We start from the raw sequence: 18,543 nt of genomic DNA on the forward strand, positions 1-18,543 counted from the left end.
CTCACTTATGGACTATTTATACTAGCTTATTGTTAGGTCTGCCTGAAGTCTCTCCCTACTCTAGTCTGTCCTTCATATAACTACTAAAGTGATTTTCTAAAGTGTTGATCTGATTATATCACTCCCTACTCAGTAAACTCCATTGGTTTCTTCTTATGCCTCTAGAATCAAATATAAAATGCTCTGATTGACATTCAAAGTCTGTTATTCCCTAGCAAGCCCTCTCTTACCTTTCCAGACTGCCATGATCTTGATCTAGTTATACTGGCCTCCTGACTGGTCTACTAACAACATACTCCTAACTCTCCCTCTAGGGATTTTCTCAGATTGTCCCCAATGTCTGGAATGCTTTCCTTCTAAAATGTATTGGCTTCCCTGGCCTCCTTTTAAGTTCCAAGCAAAATCCAGTTTTCTACAGGAAGCTACAGTCGAACTCCTGAATTCCAGTACTTTATCTGTTAATTATTTCCTATTTATATTATATATGACTTATTTGTACATAATTTGTTATTTGTGTCTTATATTGGATTGAAAGCTCCTTGAGGGTAGGTACTGTTTCTCACCTCTTTTATATCTATAACACTTATAACACTTAGCACAGTGCCTGCCACATATGAGTGCTTAATAAATACTTACTGACTGATGCCTTTACAGAAAATTGAAGTTTAGGCAGGTAAAGTTGGGGTGAGATAAGAGGAATGGTTAATATTAAAGAGATGATTAAAGATGATATTTTGAGGGGAAAGCCAGAGATCCATTCATTTTGTAGGAAGAAGAGATTGGGAATACATGTGTATATATGTATGTGTGTATATATGTATATATATATATATATATATAAAAATATATATATATATATATACACACACATACATATATACACATATATGCCTTTCCTTGCTCCTGTTGTATCTTGTCCCTCAATAGATCTTTCACCCATTTGTTTATTTGCTTGTAATAAGTTTTTATTGATATTTTCAGTTTTTTACATCATTATCGTAACCACATATATCCCTCCCTCATCATCTTTCTGTTTCCCATTTTCTGATTCTTGAACCCTACAATTATCTGGCATCTCTCTTTGCTCTATATTCTTCATGCTATCAAAACTTAAAGTTATCCATTCTAGACTCTATAGACATTTTCTGCTACTGCCTTATAGGGCTTGTCCCATGGATTCTCCTTTCCCATTATTTCTTATTTCTAGAACAATGCCAATGAACAATGCAGAGCCTTTCCCTGACCATGTCCCTGATTATATAGCCCACCATTGGTCTATGTCTTATCTTGTTGACCTTTTTTTTTTCCTACACTTACAAGGAAATCTCTTCCCTTTTTCCATTCTCTTCCACTCCTTCAGGGCTTCCAACTCTTCCTTCCTGGACAAGTAGACTTTTGAAGCACTAAATCCTGCAGACTTCATCTAGTGTATACCATCCTTACTGCTTTTCAGTGACCATTTCTCTTCACCCATCAGCGTATTTACTAGTGGAACCCCCTTCTCACTCCAGAGTAAGGCCTCTTTCCTTTATTTCCCCTTTTAGAAGTGCCTCCCCCCACTGTCCTGTTAGCTCTCCTTAAAAATTTATTTATTTATTATGACAAATTTCCACATACGTTTTCCAAAGTCATATGATTCATATTGTTGCCCTCCATTCTTCCCTTCCCCCCTCCTGGAGCTGACAAGCAATTCAGCCTGGGTTATAATGTATTATTATGCAAAACACATTTTTATGTTATTAATTTTTGTTAGTGAATAATGTTATAGAACCCCTAACCCTAAAACATACCCAAATAAACAAATGATAAATCATATGTTTTCATTTGCATTCCTACTCCAACAGTTCTTTCATTGGAGGTAGATAGCATTCTTTTTCAGAAGTCCTCAGAATTGTCCTGGATTGTTGTATTGCTGTTAGTAGCAAAGTATATTACATTTGATAGTTCTACAATATTGTAGTTACTGTTTATATTGATTTCCTGGTTCTGCTTATTTCATTGTGCATCAGTTCACGTAGGTCTTTCCAGATTTTTCTGAAATTATCCTATTCACCATTCCTTATAGCACTATAGTATTCCATCACCATCATATACCCAATTTGTTCAGCTACTCTCCAATTGAGGGACATCCCTTTTAGTTTCCAGTTCTTTGCCACCATAAAGAGAGCTGCTCTTCTCTTTCTGAGACCACAAACAGGGCATTCCCTTCATTGCTAGCACCACCATGTCCCCCTGTTCTCCTCCCTCTCTCTTTATGTACCTTCCCATGTTGTAATGTATAGTCCCACTAAAGAAGCATTCAGCTATAGGTAGAGTGTTGCTAGGTTTTGTCCATAATACTCCCTGCCTCTTTACTGTTGCCAGTTTTCTGCCTTCACTCCTGTTTCCTTGTGTATATTTAGAAAGCAGTATCTTTTTTAGTCTTATTATTGCTGTTATCACTGCCCTTGCCTGCTGCATTTATTCATTCTTACTGCATTTCTATTGTTTGGGATTTCTGAGAGGCAAACAATATTTTCAGTTATGGTTTTCTTTCTAAAAATGTTTGAAATTAAAAAAAAATTGACTGCCCATTTTTGTCTTAGGGGTAAACTCGGATTTGCAGGATAGGTCACACTGGTTACCCACTATTCCTTTAACCTTTTTCCAGTGGGTGCTGAGAGGGTCTCTCCTCATTCAAATGGCATTTTCTTTGTATTTGAAAGATATTCTCCTGCTTGGAGAATTTGTTTCTTTATTGAATTGTGAAACTTAACCACTATGTATCTTAGAATTTATGGTCTTGGATTGTTTTTCTGGAGGCTATGAATTCTTTCTATTGGAATTTAAATTTTCTTAATATTCTGGACCTTTCTCTTCTATTATTCCTTATTTTTGTTATTAAGGTTTTGTCTTTTATTCCTCCTGGGAACCTATGATCCTTTGATTATCTCTGGGTGTCCTGTCTTTGAGATCTGAATGTTTTGTTTACATAGAGAGCATATTTTCTTTTAATGCTATTGTTTTTTACACCTCTTTTTTTAGGTTGTCCTTTACTTCTGAGCATTTGCATTCCTAATCCCTTTTGTTTTTTTGGTGAGGTTTGTCTTGGTTGATTCTGTTCAATATTTTTTACTGTGTAGGACATAAATTCTGCTCCCATAATTCTCATTTCTCTTTAATCTATTCAGGGATAGTATATTGTGGTCCCACATTTTCCTCAAATTCCACAGAGTACTCAGTCTCATGAAATGTTGGATCATTTTCCTTTATTTTACAGTATTGGTTTACATGTACCTGAATGCATTTATGAGATAAGATGGGATTCTTTTGTTACTTTTTCCTGTTTATTTATCTGTTTATGTCCAAGGTCTTTTGAGTTTTTTCTTAATTGAATTTTTCTCTTCCTGGCATCTTTGGTATTTTCAGTTGTGTGCTCTTTACCACCCCCCACCCCCATTTTCCTTTATCACACACTTCCTAACTGCCCTCTCTGATGATTGATTTCTTTGGAGGGTTAGATCTCAACACTTTTCTACCTTCTCTTACAATGGGCAATTCACAGTTCACCAACCTAGGTCTTTTCTCCAAATGACTTTTGGGGTGTCCAAACTTGGTGGAGTCTTATATCTCCCTTTCCTATGCACAGGGTCCAGTCCTGGTAACTGGTCCTACTCCTCTTCCTCTGTTTTCTGTACTGTTTTCCCTGGCTCTGGCAGTTCAGAGCTTTGAAGCCCTGGCGCTTCCAGCTCGAAGTCTCTGACAGCATTTTTGTCTTAAAGGGTTGTGGACAGAATGGCTTTTGAGGTCCTAATAAACCAGTAACCTGGAGCCAGGGTCACTGACACTGGAAAGGGAGATGATTCTGAGGTGTACAGGTCGAAGTTTTGTTGTAAGCCTATTTGTTGGAATGGGAAATGAGTGAGGAGTGCTGAGTGAGCTCAGGGTTAAAGAATCAGTTCTGGGATTTTGAAGGATTTTTTTAAACTTCTTTTTGCATTTCTACGACTTAGATCATGGAGATAGTTAAGAATGCTTCATCTTAGGTACATAGTATCTGTTATGGAGAGGTTTGAGAGGTCTTGAAATCAGAGAAAATGTCTAATCCCCTATCTAGTTGATTCACTTCATAGATTTAAAATTAATTTGAGGGTGAGATTACATCATTAATCATCTTGTAATAATTAGAATTTAACACAGTGCTTTGTGTATAGGAGGTGATTAATATTTGTTATATTGATGAAAGGAACTTTTATTAATTTATTTTTATTTTTAAAAAACCCTTATCTTCTGTTTTAGAATCAATATTGTGTATTGATTCTAAAGCAGGAGAGTGTTAAGGGCTAGGCAATGGAGGTTAAGTGACTCGCCCAGAGTCACACAGCGAGGAAGTGTCCGAGGTCCGATTTGAACCCAAGAACCTGTTTCTAAGCCTGATTCTTAATCCACTGAGCCACCTGCTGCCACCAAACTTAATTCCAGTCCCCCCCCCCCCTTTTAAAATTCCTATTTAGTCTCCTTTGCATATTTGCTTATATGTTGTCTTCCCCATTAGATTTTAAGCTCCCTGAGGGCAGAGATTTTCTTTTGCCTCTTTTTTGTATATCTAGCATTTTTGTTTAGTACAGGGCCTGGTATATAGTATGTGTTTAATAAATATTTATTGATGGATTGATTGGTTCATATGTTTCCTTTATGATGTCTTTTTTGTTAGTCCTTGTCCTTGTTAGTCCTCTTTCATGTTATGTATAAATCATTTTTGGCAATATGCTATTTCCTTGTATTGTTTTCTCTTATTGTTCTATAGATTGGTTTTGACCTTTGCATATGTAATCTCATTTAAGCTTCATAACAGCCCTAGGAGATAGGTAGTATATACGTTTTAACATCTTCATTTTTATGAAAGAGGAAAGTGAAGCTCTGAGAGAAGCATAACTTATTAAGTCACTTTGCTAAAGATCATATGAAAGTTGAGATCTGGGTCTCAAATCCTGGTGTTTAATGGCAAGTCTTTTGCTTTTGTATTACTTTTTCATTTTTCTAAGTTTCCTTTTTTCCATTAGTTGTTCCAGCCTTTATTAATATACATGTATGTGTTTTCTTCATAGTTTAAGTAACTAAAGTGTACATGCTATTTTCTATTTGATATTATTTTAAAATTTCTACAATGATCTTACCTGTATAAATAGTCATATAGTATTTCCCTACACAAACCCTGTGCTTCAACTAGTGTGATCATCTCATTGTCCTGTTCACACACATGGATTACTTCTTCCCCAACCTTTGCCTGTGGAATCTCACCTGCTTTGAAGTGGCTTTTCCCATCCAATTCCTATCAGATCAAGATCCATTTCAAGCCACACCTCCCCTCTCTCTTCCTCCCAACCTTCCTACAGTAATTTTACACTTTGCCTAATTTCTTTAGCACTTGGCATTTTGTACATTTGGCATTAAACATTTGCTGCTTTGTATGAGTTAGCTCTCTTAAGGGCAGGGACTACCTCCTTTCTTTTTAGCACACAGCATAGCATAGATAAACCATAAAAATTTGAGAATTATACAGTTACACTTATCCTAATTTCCACTTCTTATTGTTTATCAGTAAAAAATAGTTTGTTTTTAAGAAGTGTCTGCTGTTTTTTAGGTTCTGTGTAAACAAACCTACTCTTTTCTTCTTTCTAGCATCTTACAGTTTTAATCACATTTAATTTTTGACATTTCTGATTCTTTTTTTTTAAACCCTTACTTTCCATCTTAGAAGCAATACTGTGTACAGTGGTGCCTTGATACATGAGCACCTGAAGTCATGAGCAATTTGAGCTATGAGCAGTCACAATCAGAATTTTTTGCTTTTAAGTCGAGTGGATATTTGAATCACGAGCTTCCACCACACTCTACTAGATAGGTTGCTGGATGTTTGGTTTCACAAGTTCCACAAAGCTGTCTCGTTTAGTTCAGTGTTTATCTGGCCATTTGAGCACCTGTATTGAATTGCTTTTTCCTCTTTATTTTTGTCTTTATCAGTTTTGGGGGCAAATTTCTTAACTTCTAATCATGGGTCCTGACAATGGAGGAATTGAATGAGTTAAAGCAGTAGCAACATACAGAGGTTTTGCAGGAAATTAGTGGGGAGGAGTCTGAGGTGGATGAGTAATCAGTACAAGTGAGATTAAGGAAATGTTGAGGATTTTGGGAAAAAATTAAACAGTTTATTGAAAAGACACACCCAGAAAAAGTTGAAACAGGTAATGCTTCTGAGCTGTATAACGACACTTGTTTCACACATTATTGAAACATCCTGAAAGGGAAGAAGAAACATGCTTCCCTAGAAAGGTTTTTGTAGAAACAGCCTTTAAGTGAAATCAAGGAAAGTGTGGCAAAACAGTCAAAATTCAGTGAAGAAAATGATAATTAAAGTTAAAAAGTAGCAATTAAGTTTAGCAATAAAGCTACATACCATAAGTAATTTTTATGGTCAATTATGCATTTAAATATAGCATTATGTGTGTAGAGAGTAAGTTATGTTAAATGATATATCGCACATGAAATGAAAACCTCCATCAGCATCTTTGCTTGACGTTGAAGGTAAATAGCATTTCATAAGCAAATTAATTTCTTTACATTCTTTCTTATTATCTAGCAATATATTTATTTGTTTTTCACAAAGTACATTTTTTGCATTTAAAAGCATATAAAACAAAAATTTTTTGTGTTTTTTTGGGGGGCTAGAATGGATTAATTACATTTCCATTAATTTAAATGGGGAAATTTGATTTGACATGTTATAAGCTTGGCCATGGAACAAATTAAAATTGTGTCTCAAGGTACCACTATATTGGTTTTAAGGCAGAAGAGCAGTTTATAAGGGCTAGGCATTGGGGGTTAAGTTTCTTGCCCAGGGTCATACAGCTAGGAAGTGTCAGAGGCCAGATTTGAATCTAGGACCTCCCTTTTCTAGGCCTGGCTCTCAATCACTGAGCCACTTAGATGCCCCTAGACATTTCTGATTCTTGTATAAAGACATTACCATGTGATTTTATTTCCTTTAGGTTTGCTCTGCTTGATATAATTAATGAAGAAAGTTATAACAAAAGGAACCCTGGACTTAAGAGTCAGAATACTTCAGCTCTTTCTGAGTCTTTATCAAAAAAATGGGGATAGCACTACCAATGTCATATGATGTGATTACAAGTCTTTGTAAGCCATTAAAACTTTAAAGTAATATATAAATGTCAAATATTCTTTTGCAAATGTGGGCTCTTATTAGTGATAAGTAATTTTATTTTTATTACTTATTTCAAAGCCTAACATTGTAGTTATTGGCTTTGTTGCTGGATGAAAGATTTGTGGTTGAAAAATGTTTTATTTCTGTAATATATGGTTTTTAGAAACCAGTGTAATTGCATATATTTGGAAGGGTTCCAGAGGTAATGGGCAAGTGAGTGGGTTAGTTCTTAGTTAATCAAAGATCTTATTTAATTGATGATGCTATCTCTATTTTCCTTAATTGAGGTTCCATTTTAGAATACTTAAAAGCTTGTTTAGTAAAATTATTCACCTTTTTTTTGCCTTATCCAATGATGTTCTATTGTTTTGGTAGCACCCACATGTAAAAGAAGGCATCTTCTTTAGCTTTATACTGGATTTTTATATGCCTGGTTGTGTTAAGGACTGTCAGAGTTTCATTCTTTCATGTAGGCTCCAGTTTTGCCTCTGATAGTATTAGGTAAATACTTGGGAAATGAAGGATTTTTTAAAATAGTGGTTTGGAGTACTTAAAAGTTCTCAGGGGTTTAGATTTTTAATTTAAAAAATTTTTTTGGTCAATGTACATATAGAGCCACATTATTTTGAGCTGTTCCTGATATTTTGGGAGTTACATTGATAGTTTTTAGCCCAAGGAGGAACAAAACCACCTATAGGTTATACTAGGTGCTTTCTTGTGGTTCCTATTTCTTTAATTCACCTTAGACATTACTGCCACATTCATTCCTTGCTGGTTCCTCTAGAATAAATTGACCTCAACTATACTGCTCAGGTTAGTCAAGGAAAGATGGAACAGAGCAGAGTCAGCAGTGGCTGAGAGATGGTGAATAAAAGAGCCTGCCTTTCCTGATTTGAAAGCTAGTGCTTGGTAGAGCTTAAGCAAGTAAATCTGATTGCCACTCTGCCATAATCACTCCTTGGTCCTGCTGCATTCCATTTGGGAATTAATGCTAATACAATGACCTTTAACTGCCAAAACTTCTTTGGAGGTTTAGCCTGTTGGGTTATAATTATTATGTAAAAATTTTTTACCAGTACCAAATTAATATGGTCACATGATCATTCATTTCTAGTGTAATATATAAACTTATTTGATCATTATTTATTTAGCTCTAATCTCTGTCCTGACTTCCAAGATTGCATCTTCAATTGCCTTTTGAACATCTTGAACTAGATGTCTCATAAATGTCTTAAATTCAATATATGCAAACCCTTAAATGCAACCTATCAAACCTTCTTCTTTTCCTAACTTCCCTATTAGTGGGAGAGTACTCCTGCCCTCCTAGGCATCTACTCTCAAAACCTAGATGTCACCCTTGTTTTCTTTCTCACTTATACATTCCATATCTAAACAATGATCAAGTTCATCACTTTTGCCTTCATAACCTCCTTTGTATATGCCACCTTCTCTTCTCTGTCATTGTAATCATGCAACCACCCTGGTGCAAACCCTTATTTCCTCATGTCTGGGCTACTGCAATAGCCTACTGGTTGGCCTCTCTGTCTCAAGTGTCTCCCCAGTTTGATTCTGTCTTACTTCACTCAGCTGTCAAACCTACCATTCCCCCTATTCATTAAATTCCAGTGGCTCACTCTTTGAGGATCAAATATAAAATTTTCCCACTGACTTTTTTTTTTAAACCCTTACCTTCCATCTTACAATTGATACTGTGTATTGGTTCCAAGGCAGAAGAATCATAAGGGCTAGGCAGTGGGGGGTAAGTGACTTGCCCAGGGTCACATAGCTAGGAAGTGTCTGAGGCCAAATTTGAACCTAGGACCTCCCCTCTGTAGGTCTGGCTCTTAATCCACTGAGCCACTCAGCTGTCCCCCTCCCTGAATTGACTTTTAAAGCTCTTCAAAATTTGTTCTTTTTCTACTATTTAAATTTTTTTACATTTAACCCCCCCCTACCCACTCTGTGATCCAGTAACACTATCTCCTTACTCTTTGTCCTAGAGGACACACCATCTCCTGCTTATGATTGTTTCTAATGGCTATTTCCTATGCCTGCACCTCTCTCCTTTATTCCCTATATCCTGGCTTTTTATACTTTATTTAGGTCTTAACTTAAAATCCCACCTTCTGTGCTGCCTTTCCTGATCCTTTTAAAGTTTAATGCTTTCTTTCTATTAATGATCTCCAATTTTTTCCTCTATTTACCTTGTTTGTACATTGTCATTTGTATGTTGTCTCCCCCATTAGACTGTAAGCTTCTTGAAAGCAGAGACTGTTTTTTTGTCTTTGAATTTCTAGTACTTAGCATAGAGCCTGAACTAGTAGGTGTTTAATAAATGTTTATTGACCAGAAAGAATATTATTCAATTAATGTTTCCATATAAAGTTTTAAAATTGATACGTATCTTATTTTCAAGGCATGCTCAATATACACTTTTATTAAATGTGTCTGCTACAAGGATATACTTTTCTCTATACTTTGTGACAGGGGAAATTAAAACCTTTTTTTAAAATTCTCTGACAAATTTTTTCAAGACCTAAAACCCAACATTCTTTTCAAATTCTTAATATTTACGAATAGTTGTGGCATAACCACTCTGTCTCTTGATCTCTCTTGTTTTTCTCCTTCCTTCAGCATTTATTTCAAGGCATTGTATTTCTTGTGATAGAACACATTTTCGTGTTCTTTTTTTCCTCTTCCTCCTCCTCCTCCTCCCTTCTCCTCCTCTTCTTCATCATTTTGCTTCTCTTCATAATACCAATACCTAGAGAAAGACCTTCTGTGCAATTGGGTGGTTTCTCTGGAGAATTTAACAAGAATGAATTGCTGTAAAGAACTAGTGGGTTAGAATGTGGAATTTTCTGTGTTGGGGATCTATTTGAAGTCTGTGAATAAAGTAGCTCACATTTATGTAGCTCTTATAAAATGCCTATGAAGTAACCAGTGGCTTTATTATAACCCTGATATATGGACCAAAAAGCCTTAAGCTCAGAGTAGTTGGAACTTGCTCAGGGTCACAACCAGAATGTGTTGAAGCTAGGAGTCACTGTCAATCTTATAGGGAAGGTAGGCAGATAACTAAATAGAAAAAACAACAACAACAAAAGCAGTCATTTTTACTTACCATCTTAGAGAAATCACTCAAAGTTTGCATACTTTGTATTCCTTAGAAGACAAGCAAAGAGAAGTAGGGGAATTTTGTATCTCATACTCCATTTGGCTTTTGTATTAAAATTATCTAGGAGAACCTATAGGTTGGGATTTCCAAATATGCAGTATTTAAGAGCAAGTACCTTTTATGGAATAGCTTAAATCTTGGAAATATAGAAAAGCCCCCATCAAAGGGCTGATTTTAGTATGTCTTTTGAAGACAGTTAATTTTTTTTTCAGCCTCAAGTATAAAACTTTCAGCATCCTTATCATTTTTAAATGTGAATGGCAATAGTACATTAATCCTGGGAGGAAAAATGTTTATCTTATATTCTGGTTAATACTGTAGTCTCCCAAGGGAAATTAGTAGAAGTTCTTTAACGTGACATTTAAAACTAGATTAGATAAAACAAGTAGGAGCTATTCAGTCTGGATCCATCCTATAATGGCAAAGGAATAGGCCCCAAGACCTTTTCATCTTTAATTTCTCTACCTGGGAAATCAGAAAGATCTTTATAGTTAGTTTCAATATTGTAACAATCCTTCAAAGTTGTCCTGCTTTTTTTTTTTTCAGGTGAAACTTTGGAATTCTCTTTATACCAAAGTTTTGTTTTGTGCAAGAGAGTGTGATGAGAACTCAGGAATTTTCAACAACTGTTGCATGTTACATACATTTGGAGAAGTGCAATTTAGTTAACCCATTCATATAATTAAGTTAGAGATCATAACAGATGGAGAAAAGTGGAGATATTTTATAAATTTCTAGGAGGTGAGAGTGATTTATGTTAGAACTTCCCTGTTTTTATTGCCCCCCAAAAAGACATATTAAGAAATTATCCAGTTAACAGCATTTCATGGACTGTGCAAGTGTTAGCTTATGGTTTCAACTGAAAAGTGTCTATGGCAACAGAATAAACTTCTAACAACCAAGTATTTAAGTTTATGTTTATAATTTTAGGAGGGAAAGTGCAATTCTTAGGGTCCACCAATCAGTTTTATTGGTATTTAAATAAGGTCACCATGCTTCTGTTAAAAGATTTTAGTTTGGAGGCACCTAGGTGGCTCAGTGGATTGAGAGCTAGGCACAGAGACAAGGGTTCCCGAGTTCAGATTTGATCTCAGACACTTCTAGCTGTGTGACCCTGGGCAAGTCATTTAACCCCCACTGCCTAGCCCTTGCCATTCTTTTTCCTTAGAACTAAGACATAGTATTGATTTTAAGACAGAAGGTAAGGGTTTGTTTTTATTTTTAAAAGATTCTAGGTTAAGGACTAACAAAGGCCATAGTGAATGATTTTATTTCTTTTCAGCTGTATGATTTGTGACTTAAGACTAAAAGGAAGTCTAGTTTGTATGTGAAAAAAGATTGACATAGAACTTTGAAAGCATTTCCCTTAGAAGAGTACTAGTCTATAAAAACTCACATTAGAACAAAATTAATTAACAGACTTTAGTGCTAATAATATGTTGCATCAGGTTGTATTGGTCATTTTCCTAACTGCCTTTTTTTTAGAATTCTCAGGTTGTATATATTTGGGCACTAAGAATAAGAATAAAAATTATTATAGAAATGGCTTTAATTTTTAAAAGGACATACATTCTTGTCATCCAGATATGTATATTTTTTCTTTTTTATTCAAAGATAGTTTTCAGCCTTCTTCCTTCCCTGCAAATCCCTAAAAAATAATTCAAACCATATAGCAACTGGATCTCAAATTTTTATCTGCCTTTAACATAAAATTTAGAAAATATTAGTGTAGTTTAGAAATTTCAGGGTCATCAAACTTCATTTATCGGTCTGACCAGAAGAAAGCAATATTATAAAGTGATAAAATATATTTTCATTACCTTTTTTTCCCCAGTGGATTTGCTTTTGGTCTTCTGTTACTTTAATCAAGCACTTGTGTTGCGCCTGTATTATATGGGAAGTTTATGAGATGATAATATGGTCTAGGGACAGAAGTAATCAAAATAGGTGAAAGTTAGGAGAGAATAAAAGTAGACACTTGAAATAATGAAGAGAAGAGCTTGGATAGGGAAAATGCAGAATCAGAGAGACATTTTACACTCAATTGTTTTAGAACTCATTTCATGAAATTATCAGATATTGTCCATTTTAACTTTTAAAAACTTTTTGCCATTACTCAAAAATATGGCTGCTTTGGGGACTTAAGATATGGTTATTTTGCATGATTTTATTGTATTTCTTATAATGGTATTTGGTCCAATTTTTTTTCTGGGTTCTGTTTTTCCATCATATCCGTTGGTGGATAATTTGCTAATTTTTCTATGCCTTGTTTATTTGCCTGTGAAAATAATTATCCTAGGCCTGTAAGAATTAAAAAATTCATTTTAGATCTTTTAAAATATAACTGGTTTTGGTGTGGAACATAAAAGAAAAAGTAGAAATGTTTCCCCTCCCCCCTTTTTTGAAAGAAAAAAAAGTAATGAAATGACATGGAGTTTTTTTGTTGTTGTTGTTTTGCTTTTATTTATTTTATTTAATTTTTTAGACAGGGTTTTCCTATCTCTCAGTGAACTGATGCCATTAGTGATCAGCCTGGGAGCTTTGATCTATTCCATTTCTCAAATGGGCCAATTCACCTCTCCTTACAAAGTGGTGGTTTCTACCTCCTGGAGCTTACCATGTTGATGCCAGACTTAGTGCAGATATCTGAACAGCTGAGCTAAGGGCAGCTTAGAACTCTGGAACCAGAGTAATTAGTTCACCAGGTCCATCTTCTCCAGTAGCAGAGATAATAGGTGTGCAGCACTATACCCAGTATGCAGTGAAATGTCAAATATGTTCAATATACATTAGGGTATATTCTTGTCAACAGGTATGTTTCTGAATTCAGTGTGAGAAACAAAAGCCTTGGCAGGATTTCTGTGAAAATATTTAGATTAGATTTCATTGATGTTTTAACCAAATATTTGGTCTTTTGCAAAGGATTTTATATGACCTTAATCCCTGAAAAAACAGATAATTACCTATTTGATGCTTAAATATAAACAATGAAGAAATATCAAAATTTTTTAGATAAAGGTCTCATTTCCCAAATATATATTGAGTATAGAACTGAGTCAATTGTATAAAAATAAGTCATTCCCCAAATGATAAATGGTCAAAGGCATTTTTGAAATGAAGAAATCAAAGCTATCTATGTCAGATGAAAAAAAGCTTTAAATCACCACTGATTAGAGAACGGCAAGGTTAAAAAACTCTGAAGTATCATCTCACATCTACCTGAAATGACAAGTACTAGAGGGAATAAGGAGATTGTTTCACTGCATTGTTCCAACCATTCTGGAGAACAATTTGGAACTATGCTCAAAGTGCTATAAAACTATGCATATCCTTTGACCCAACAATACCACTACTAGGTCTATATCCCAAAAAGATAAAAGAAAAAGGCATAGGACCTATAATGTACAAAAATATTTATGGAAGCACTTTTGGTGGCAGCAACAAAGAAATAGGAATGAAGGCAAGCTCATCAATTGGGGAATGACTCAACAAGTTGTGGCATTTGGTTATGATGGAATAATATTATTCAGTGGGAAATGATGACAAGTATAGTTTCAGAAAAATATGGTAAGACTTAAATGAATTGATACAAAGTATAGTGAGAGGAAATAAGTAATTATTGTGTATATTAATAGCAATATTGTAATGATGATCATTATGACTTAGATACTCTGATCAATACAATGACCTAAGGTAATTCCAAAGGATTCATGATGAAAAAATGCTATCTCTCCAGAGAAAGAACTGATGAATTCTTTTCTTACTTTATTTTTCTTGTTTGTTATTAATATGGAAATGTTTTGCATGATTTCATATTTATAATTATTATAGAAGATAGCCCTGGCAGAGAGAAAGGGAGAAATACTGGAGGAAATTATTATGAGGTATGAAACAAGATATCAATAAAAATTCATGTTTAAAATGTAATAGCCAAATATATAATAAAATAAATAAAAGATAAAGTAGAATGTTAAAAAATAGAAATAGGGGAACCAAATAGAATTATATATACTGAATTCAAGAAGCATAATAGAAAAAGAAATAGCACTCAAAACTTGTTAAAAACTTGAGAATGGATCTGACCAAAGTATACTATTTGTATAAATTAAATTACAAAAATGCTCTTTAAAGAAATAAAAAAAAATTAAGTAGCTAAAAGATTATTTTGGTACTTCATGGCGAAGTAGAAATGGTGATACTACTAAAACTAATTTACAGATTGAATGTTATCCCAAGCAAACTAACAAAAGGAAACTTTTATAGAGCCAAATTTTAAAAAGCCCCCAAAACCTTTATTTGGAAGAGCAAAAGAACTAGAAAATAATTTATAGAAATGAAAGATTGGCACTTCCAGACATCAAACTTTATTATTCCACTATCAAAACCAATGTGACAAGTTAAAAATTTTTCAGAGAAGAAAGTGGGTGATATTTTGTGCCCAGTGCCACCCCTTGTCTTTTTCTTTACAATTACTTCAGTTCTGTTTTTTAAGCTGGGAAAGGTGAGGAATTTGATGTTGGTGATCTGTATGCACATCTAGGAATATAAACAGTTTAACTTTTTCGAGACCCTTATGAGTACTCTTTCATGCTTACCTGTTTATGCTTCTCTTGAATGTGAAGTACTGGATTACAAACACACGATCAGACTTCTTTACAATAGGTAAGAATGCAGAAGAATAAAATATGAAGCCAGCATTTTGTAATCCTCCTTAATTGGTTTAGCTTAGTAGTGAGTTAAATTTAAAATCTAGAAACACGAGACCTGGCATGAGTGAAACAGTTTAGTTGATATTTTAAGGATAATTTTTAAAAAACACTTTTAGTTCTACAGCAGAGGTCTAGCAAAATTCCTTAAAGCACCCAAACTAGATTAAAACGTAATTGGGAACTGTTTAGCAAAGTTATTTTGTGGTTTTTCTAAGTCAATATGCAGAAACTCCTCCATTTTTGGTTTGAGTTTGATACACTATTGTAGAGGATGATTTCAACAGAGATTAATTGATATAGCAAGATTGCCTAAATTTATGTGTATCATGTTTTTGATTGTTGTAAAAAGTACTGGATTTCAAGTCACAGGGTCTCTGGTGAATACTCGTATCACTACTTACTGATTATATGACTATGGATAAATCACTTTAATATCTCAGGGCCTCAGTTCCCATGGCTCTATTAAAGGAGCAGCTAGGGTTAGATGATCTCTAAGAACCATTTATATAGTTCTAAATCTGTGATCTTCTAAAATTCAAGGGCCACTAAGACATTTCTTATCATGTGAGTTCTTTTTGTTTGCTTATTTAAATAAGAATTTGTTTGCTTATTATCTCTCTAGACTTTAACAAAATTAAAAATATTCCATGTTCTGATTAGCTCAATTCTCAATAGCATAGTGGTATAAATTTTCCATTAAAATGTTAGCATATTCATTCTGAGATGTTTTAGATACTTTATATTGTTTCACTTTTCCTTGAGAGGAAAAAAAAGGAAATGGTAAGAGTTGAACTGGGCATAATGCACAAAAGGGAACCTTATTTTACCTTCTTGTATAGAAAACATGATAAAGTACAAATGTACTAGAATGATGAGTATGACATTAATAATACAGTAACTGGACTAGATGGCATGTGAGGGTCCTTTTAATTTTTAGTTTGTAGATGCTGTCAATTTCGGCTTATGTAAGCAGTTGGAAATTCAGTAGAAGCAAGGGCAGGGAGGGAGAAGGCAGACATTTTAAAAGTTTCTCACTGTAAAGCTTTCAATTTTGCCCATGCTCTATTGGCAACTTTCTTTGGGGCATTCAACCCTGCATATATGTATATTTATTTATTTATAAATTAAGATTTTACAACTACTAATTACTAATAATAAACTTACTAATAAATATTAATAAAAATTACTGATAAATAATAAAAACTACTAAAATAATTATGTACCTTATAAGATTCATACAAAAATAGAAATTCAAAAAGGGTGAAATGAAGAAGAAATAATAATTGGTCCTAGAATCAATAGGGAACCACCAGAATTTGTTGTGTAGGGAGCAACATTATGAAAATTAGGTATTTACTTGGGTACTTATGTAAAGGATGGATTAGAATTAGATTTGAAGCAGAAATATCAATTAGGAGACTTTTTCAGTAGTCTAGGTGAGAGTTTTAAATACCTTGGTAACCGAGAAGTGGAAAAGGGAGCAAGTATGAGCAAAATGGAGGTAAAACCTACAAGATTTGATACCTGAATGGATTTATTGCATGTAGGATATGGGCAACCGAGGAATCAAAGTTAATAGTAAAATTGTGACAACCTGGTGCCCCTTTACAAAGACAATGTCCCTTGAGAGATGTTTGGATTTGGGAGGAAAGATAATATAATGATATATGTGATCCAGATCACAATTTATCCGTGCTTTTTCATTATGTGTGGCTCACTCTGTCTCACTGAAAAAAAAAAGGGAATGAATAGAAAGCCATTTACTCATCTCATTGGATCCCCACTGTTTCTAGGTAATCCTCACTATCTATTCTCAGCAGCTCTTCTGGATTTTTTCATCGCTCCTCAAACCTTATTTGGCTTTCCCTCCCCCTACTTTCTTAGCTGAGAAACTAGCCTCATATTTTACACAAAAATTTGAGTACATTTATTGTGAATTTCCTCTTCTCATTTTCTCATGCCCTGTCACTTAGATGCCTTCTACTACTATTTTCTTCACCCTTCTCATGATGAAATGGCCTTTTTCCAGAAGCTAATCTCTCTACTTGTTCAAGTAATCCCATTCCATCCCATTTCCCCCAGCAGATTGGCCCTTCTGTCATCCCCATTCTTTCACTTATTTTCAGTCTCTCCCAAAAGGCTTAAGAACATTGATTACAACTTGATATGTCATGATTCCACAATGAATTTTGCTGTCCACTCCCTGACAGGAAAGTAGTGGACTCAAGGTGCAGATTGAGAATGCATATAGTTTTGGACTTGGGCACTCTGGGAATGTGTTTTGTTCTATTATGCATATTTGTTAAATGAGTTTTCTTTTTCTCCTTTTTGGGAGGTGTGAGTATAGGTAAAGACCTTGGATTTTTCTTATCAAATTAATTTTAAAAAAGCTTTCACCATTCTGATCCAAATTGCTCTGCTTGCTTTCTTTTAACTCCCTTACCCTTCCATTACCCTGCCCTGTCTCAGATTTACTTTTATTGTCTCTTTTATCTTTATTTTTGCCAGCTTAATCTGTTACAATGTGTTCTCATCTGCATTTATGTGATATCTAACTCCCTTTCTAAGAAATGTTTTTATTATATTTCCTTTCTTACCCCTTATTACTTTTTTCTTTCTGTTGTGCTTTATTATCTATTCCCAGGAATGTTAATTCTCTCCTCGTTATAGAGCAGTGGTTCTCAACCTTTCTAATGCCGTGACCCCTCAATACAGTTGCGGTGACCCCAAACCAAAAAATTATTTTGGTGGCTACTTCAAAACCGTAATTTTGCCACAGTTATGATTCGGAATGTAAATACCTGATATGCATTATATATTCTCATTGCTACAAATCAAACATAATTTAAACATAGTGATTAATCACAAAAACAATATTTAATTATATGTTGAGAAATATTAATCCAGCAGGAGGCAGCCAGAGCGCTGGGGCGGGAGGTAAGTCCTGCCTGGGGAGGGGGTCTGCAGATGCTACCTTCTTCCTGTTGTCTCCCTCCAGCTCGAGCTGAGGCTTCACTTTGCTGGGGTTACTCGGCTCTGCTCCAGGAGTTATCCGCTCCAGGACTCCTTCTTAACCCCTCTGGAGCCAGCGCCCAGTGCTCCCTCTGGGTCTCTGTTTGAGTCTGGTCTCCAGGAAACAGGGTAAATCCAATAGCCCCTCATAGGGGGAGGGCTGCTGATAGGTAACTAACATTAGTACAATGTGTGGGCAGCGGGGTTCTCATTCTTTCTGAGATCTTGCTGTAAAGTAGCACAATTTCTCAGTGGCTAAAGCCATTGGAAATATGTATTTTCCGATGGCTTTAGGTGACCCCTGTGTTTTGGTTGTTCAATCGCTGGGGTCGCAACCCACAGGTTGAGAACTGCTGGTATAGAGGGAATTACATTGTCAACCAAATCTAGGGAGCAGAATATTGTTCTTTGTTGTTTTGGTAGCCCTTTTCATATCATGC

The 18,543-nt window shown here is 34.9% G+C and overlaps 1 protein-coding gene across 11 annotated transcripts in view; it reads left to right on the plus strand.

The window, feature by feature from the left end:
• ARK2N (arkadia (RNF111) N-terminal like PKA signaling regulator 2N) overlaps window positions 1-18,543 on the plus strand; it is a 98,256-nt gene that overhangs the window by 32,304 nt on the left and 47,409 nt on the right. For 2 of the 11 annotated variants that reach the window (XR_463918.3, XM_056824387.1), the window contains exon 1: window positions 4,269-7,176. The exons of 3 other annotated variants lie outside the window; for them this stretch is intronic. Coding sequence is in view for 3 of the 8 variants with exons in the window: in XM_056824387.1 (XP_056680365.1) it covers window positions 7,131-7,176 (46 nt within the window). In the remaining 5 variants the exon portion in view is untranslated. Of the gene's footprint in view, window positions 1-4,268; window positions 7,177-18,543 lie in introns of those variants that run through there. 6 more of the 11 variants (XR_463920.3, XR_008917831.1, XM_056824385.1 and 3 more) reach the window with 4 other exon arrangements.

Source organism: Monodelphis domestica, chromosome 3 (assembly GCF_027887165.1).
Source record: "Monodelphis domestica isolate mMonDom1 chromosome 3, mMonDom1.pri, whole genome shotgun sequence".
Lineage (NCBI taxonomy): Eukaryota > Metazoa > Chordata > Mammalia > Didelphimorphia > Didelphidae > Monodelphis > Monodelphis domestica.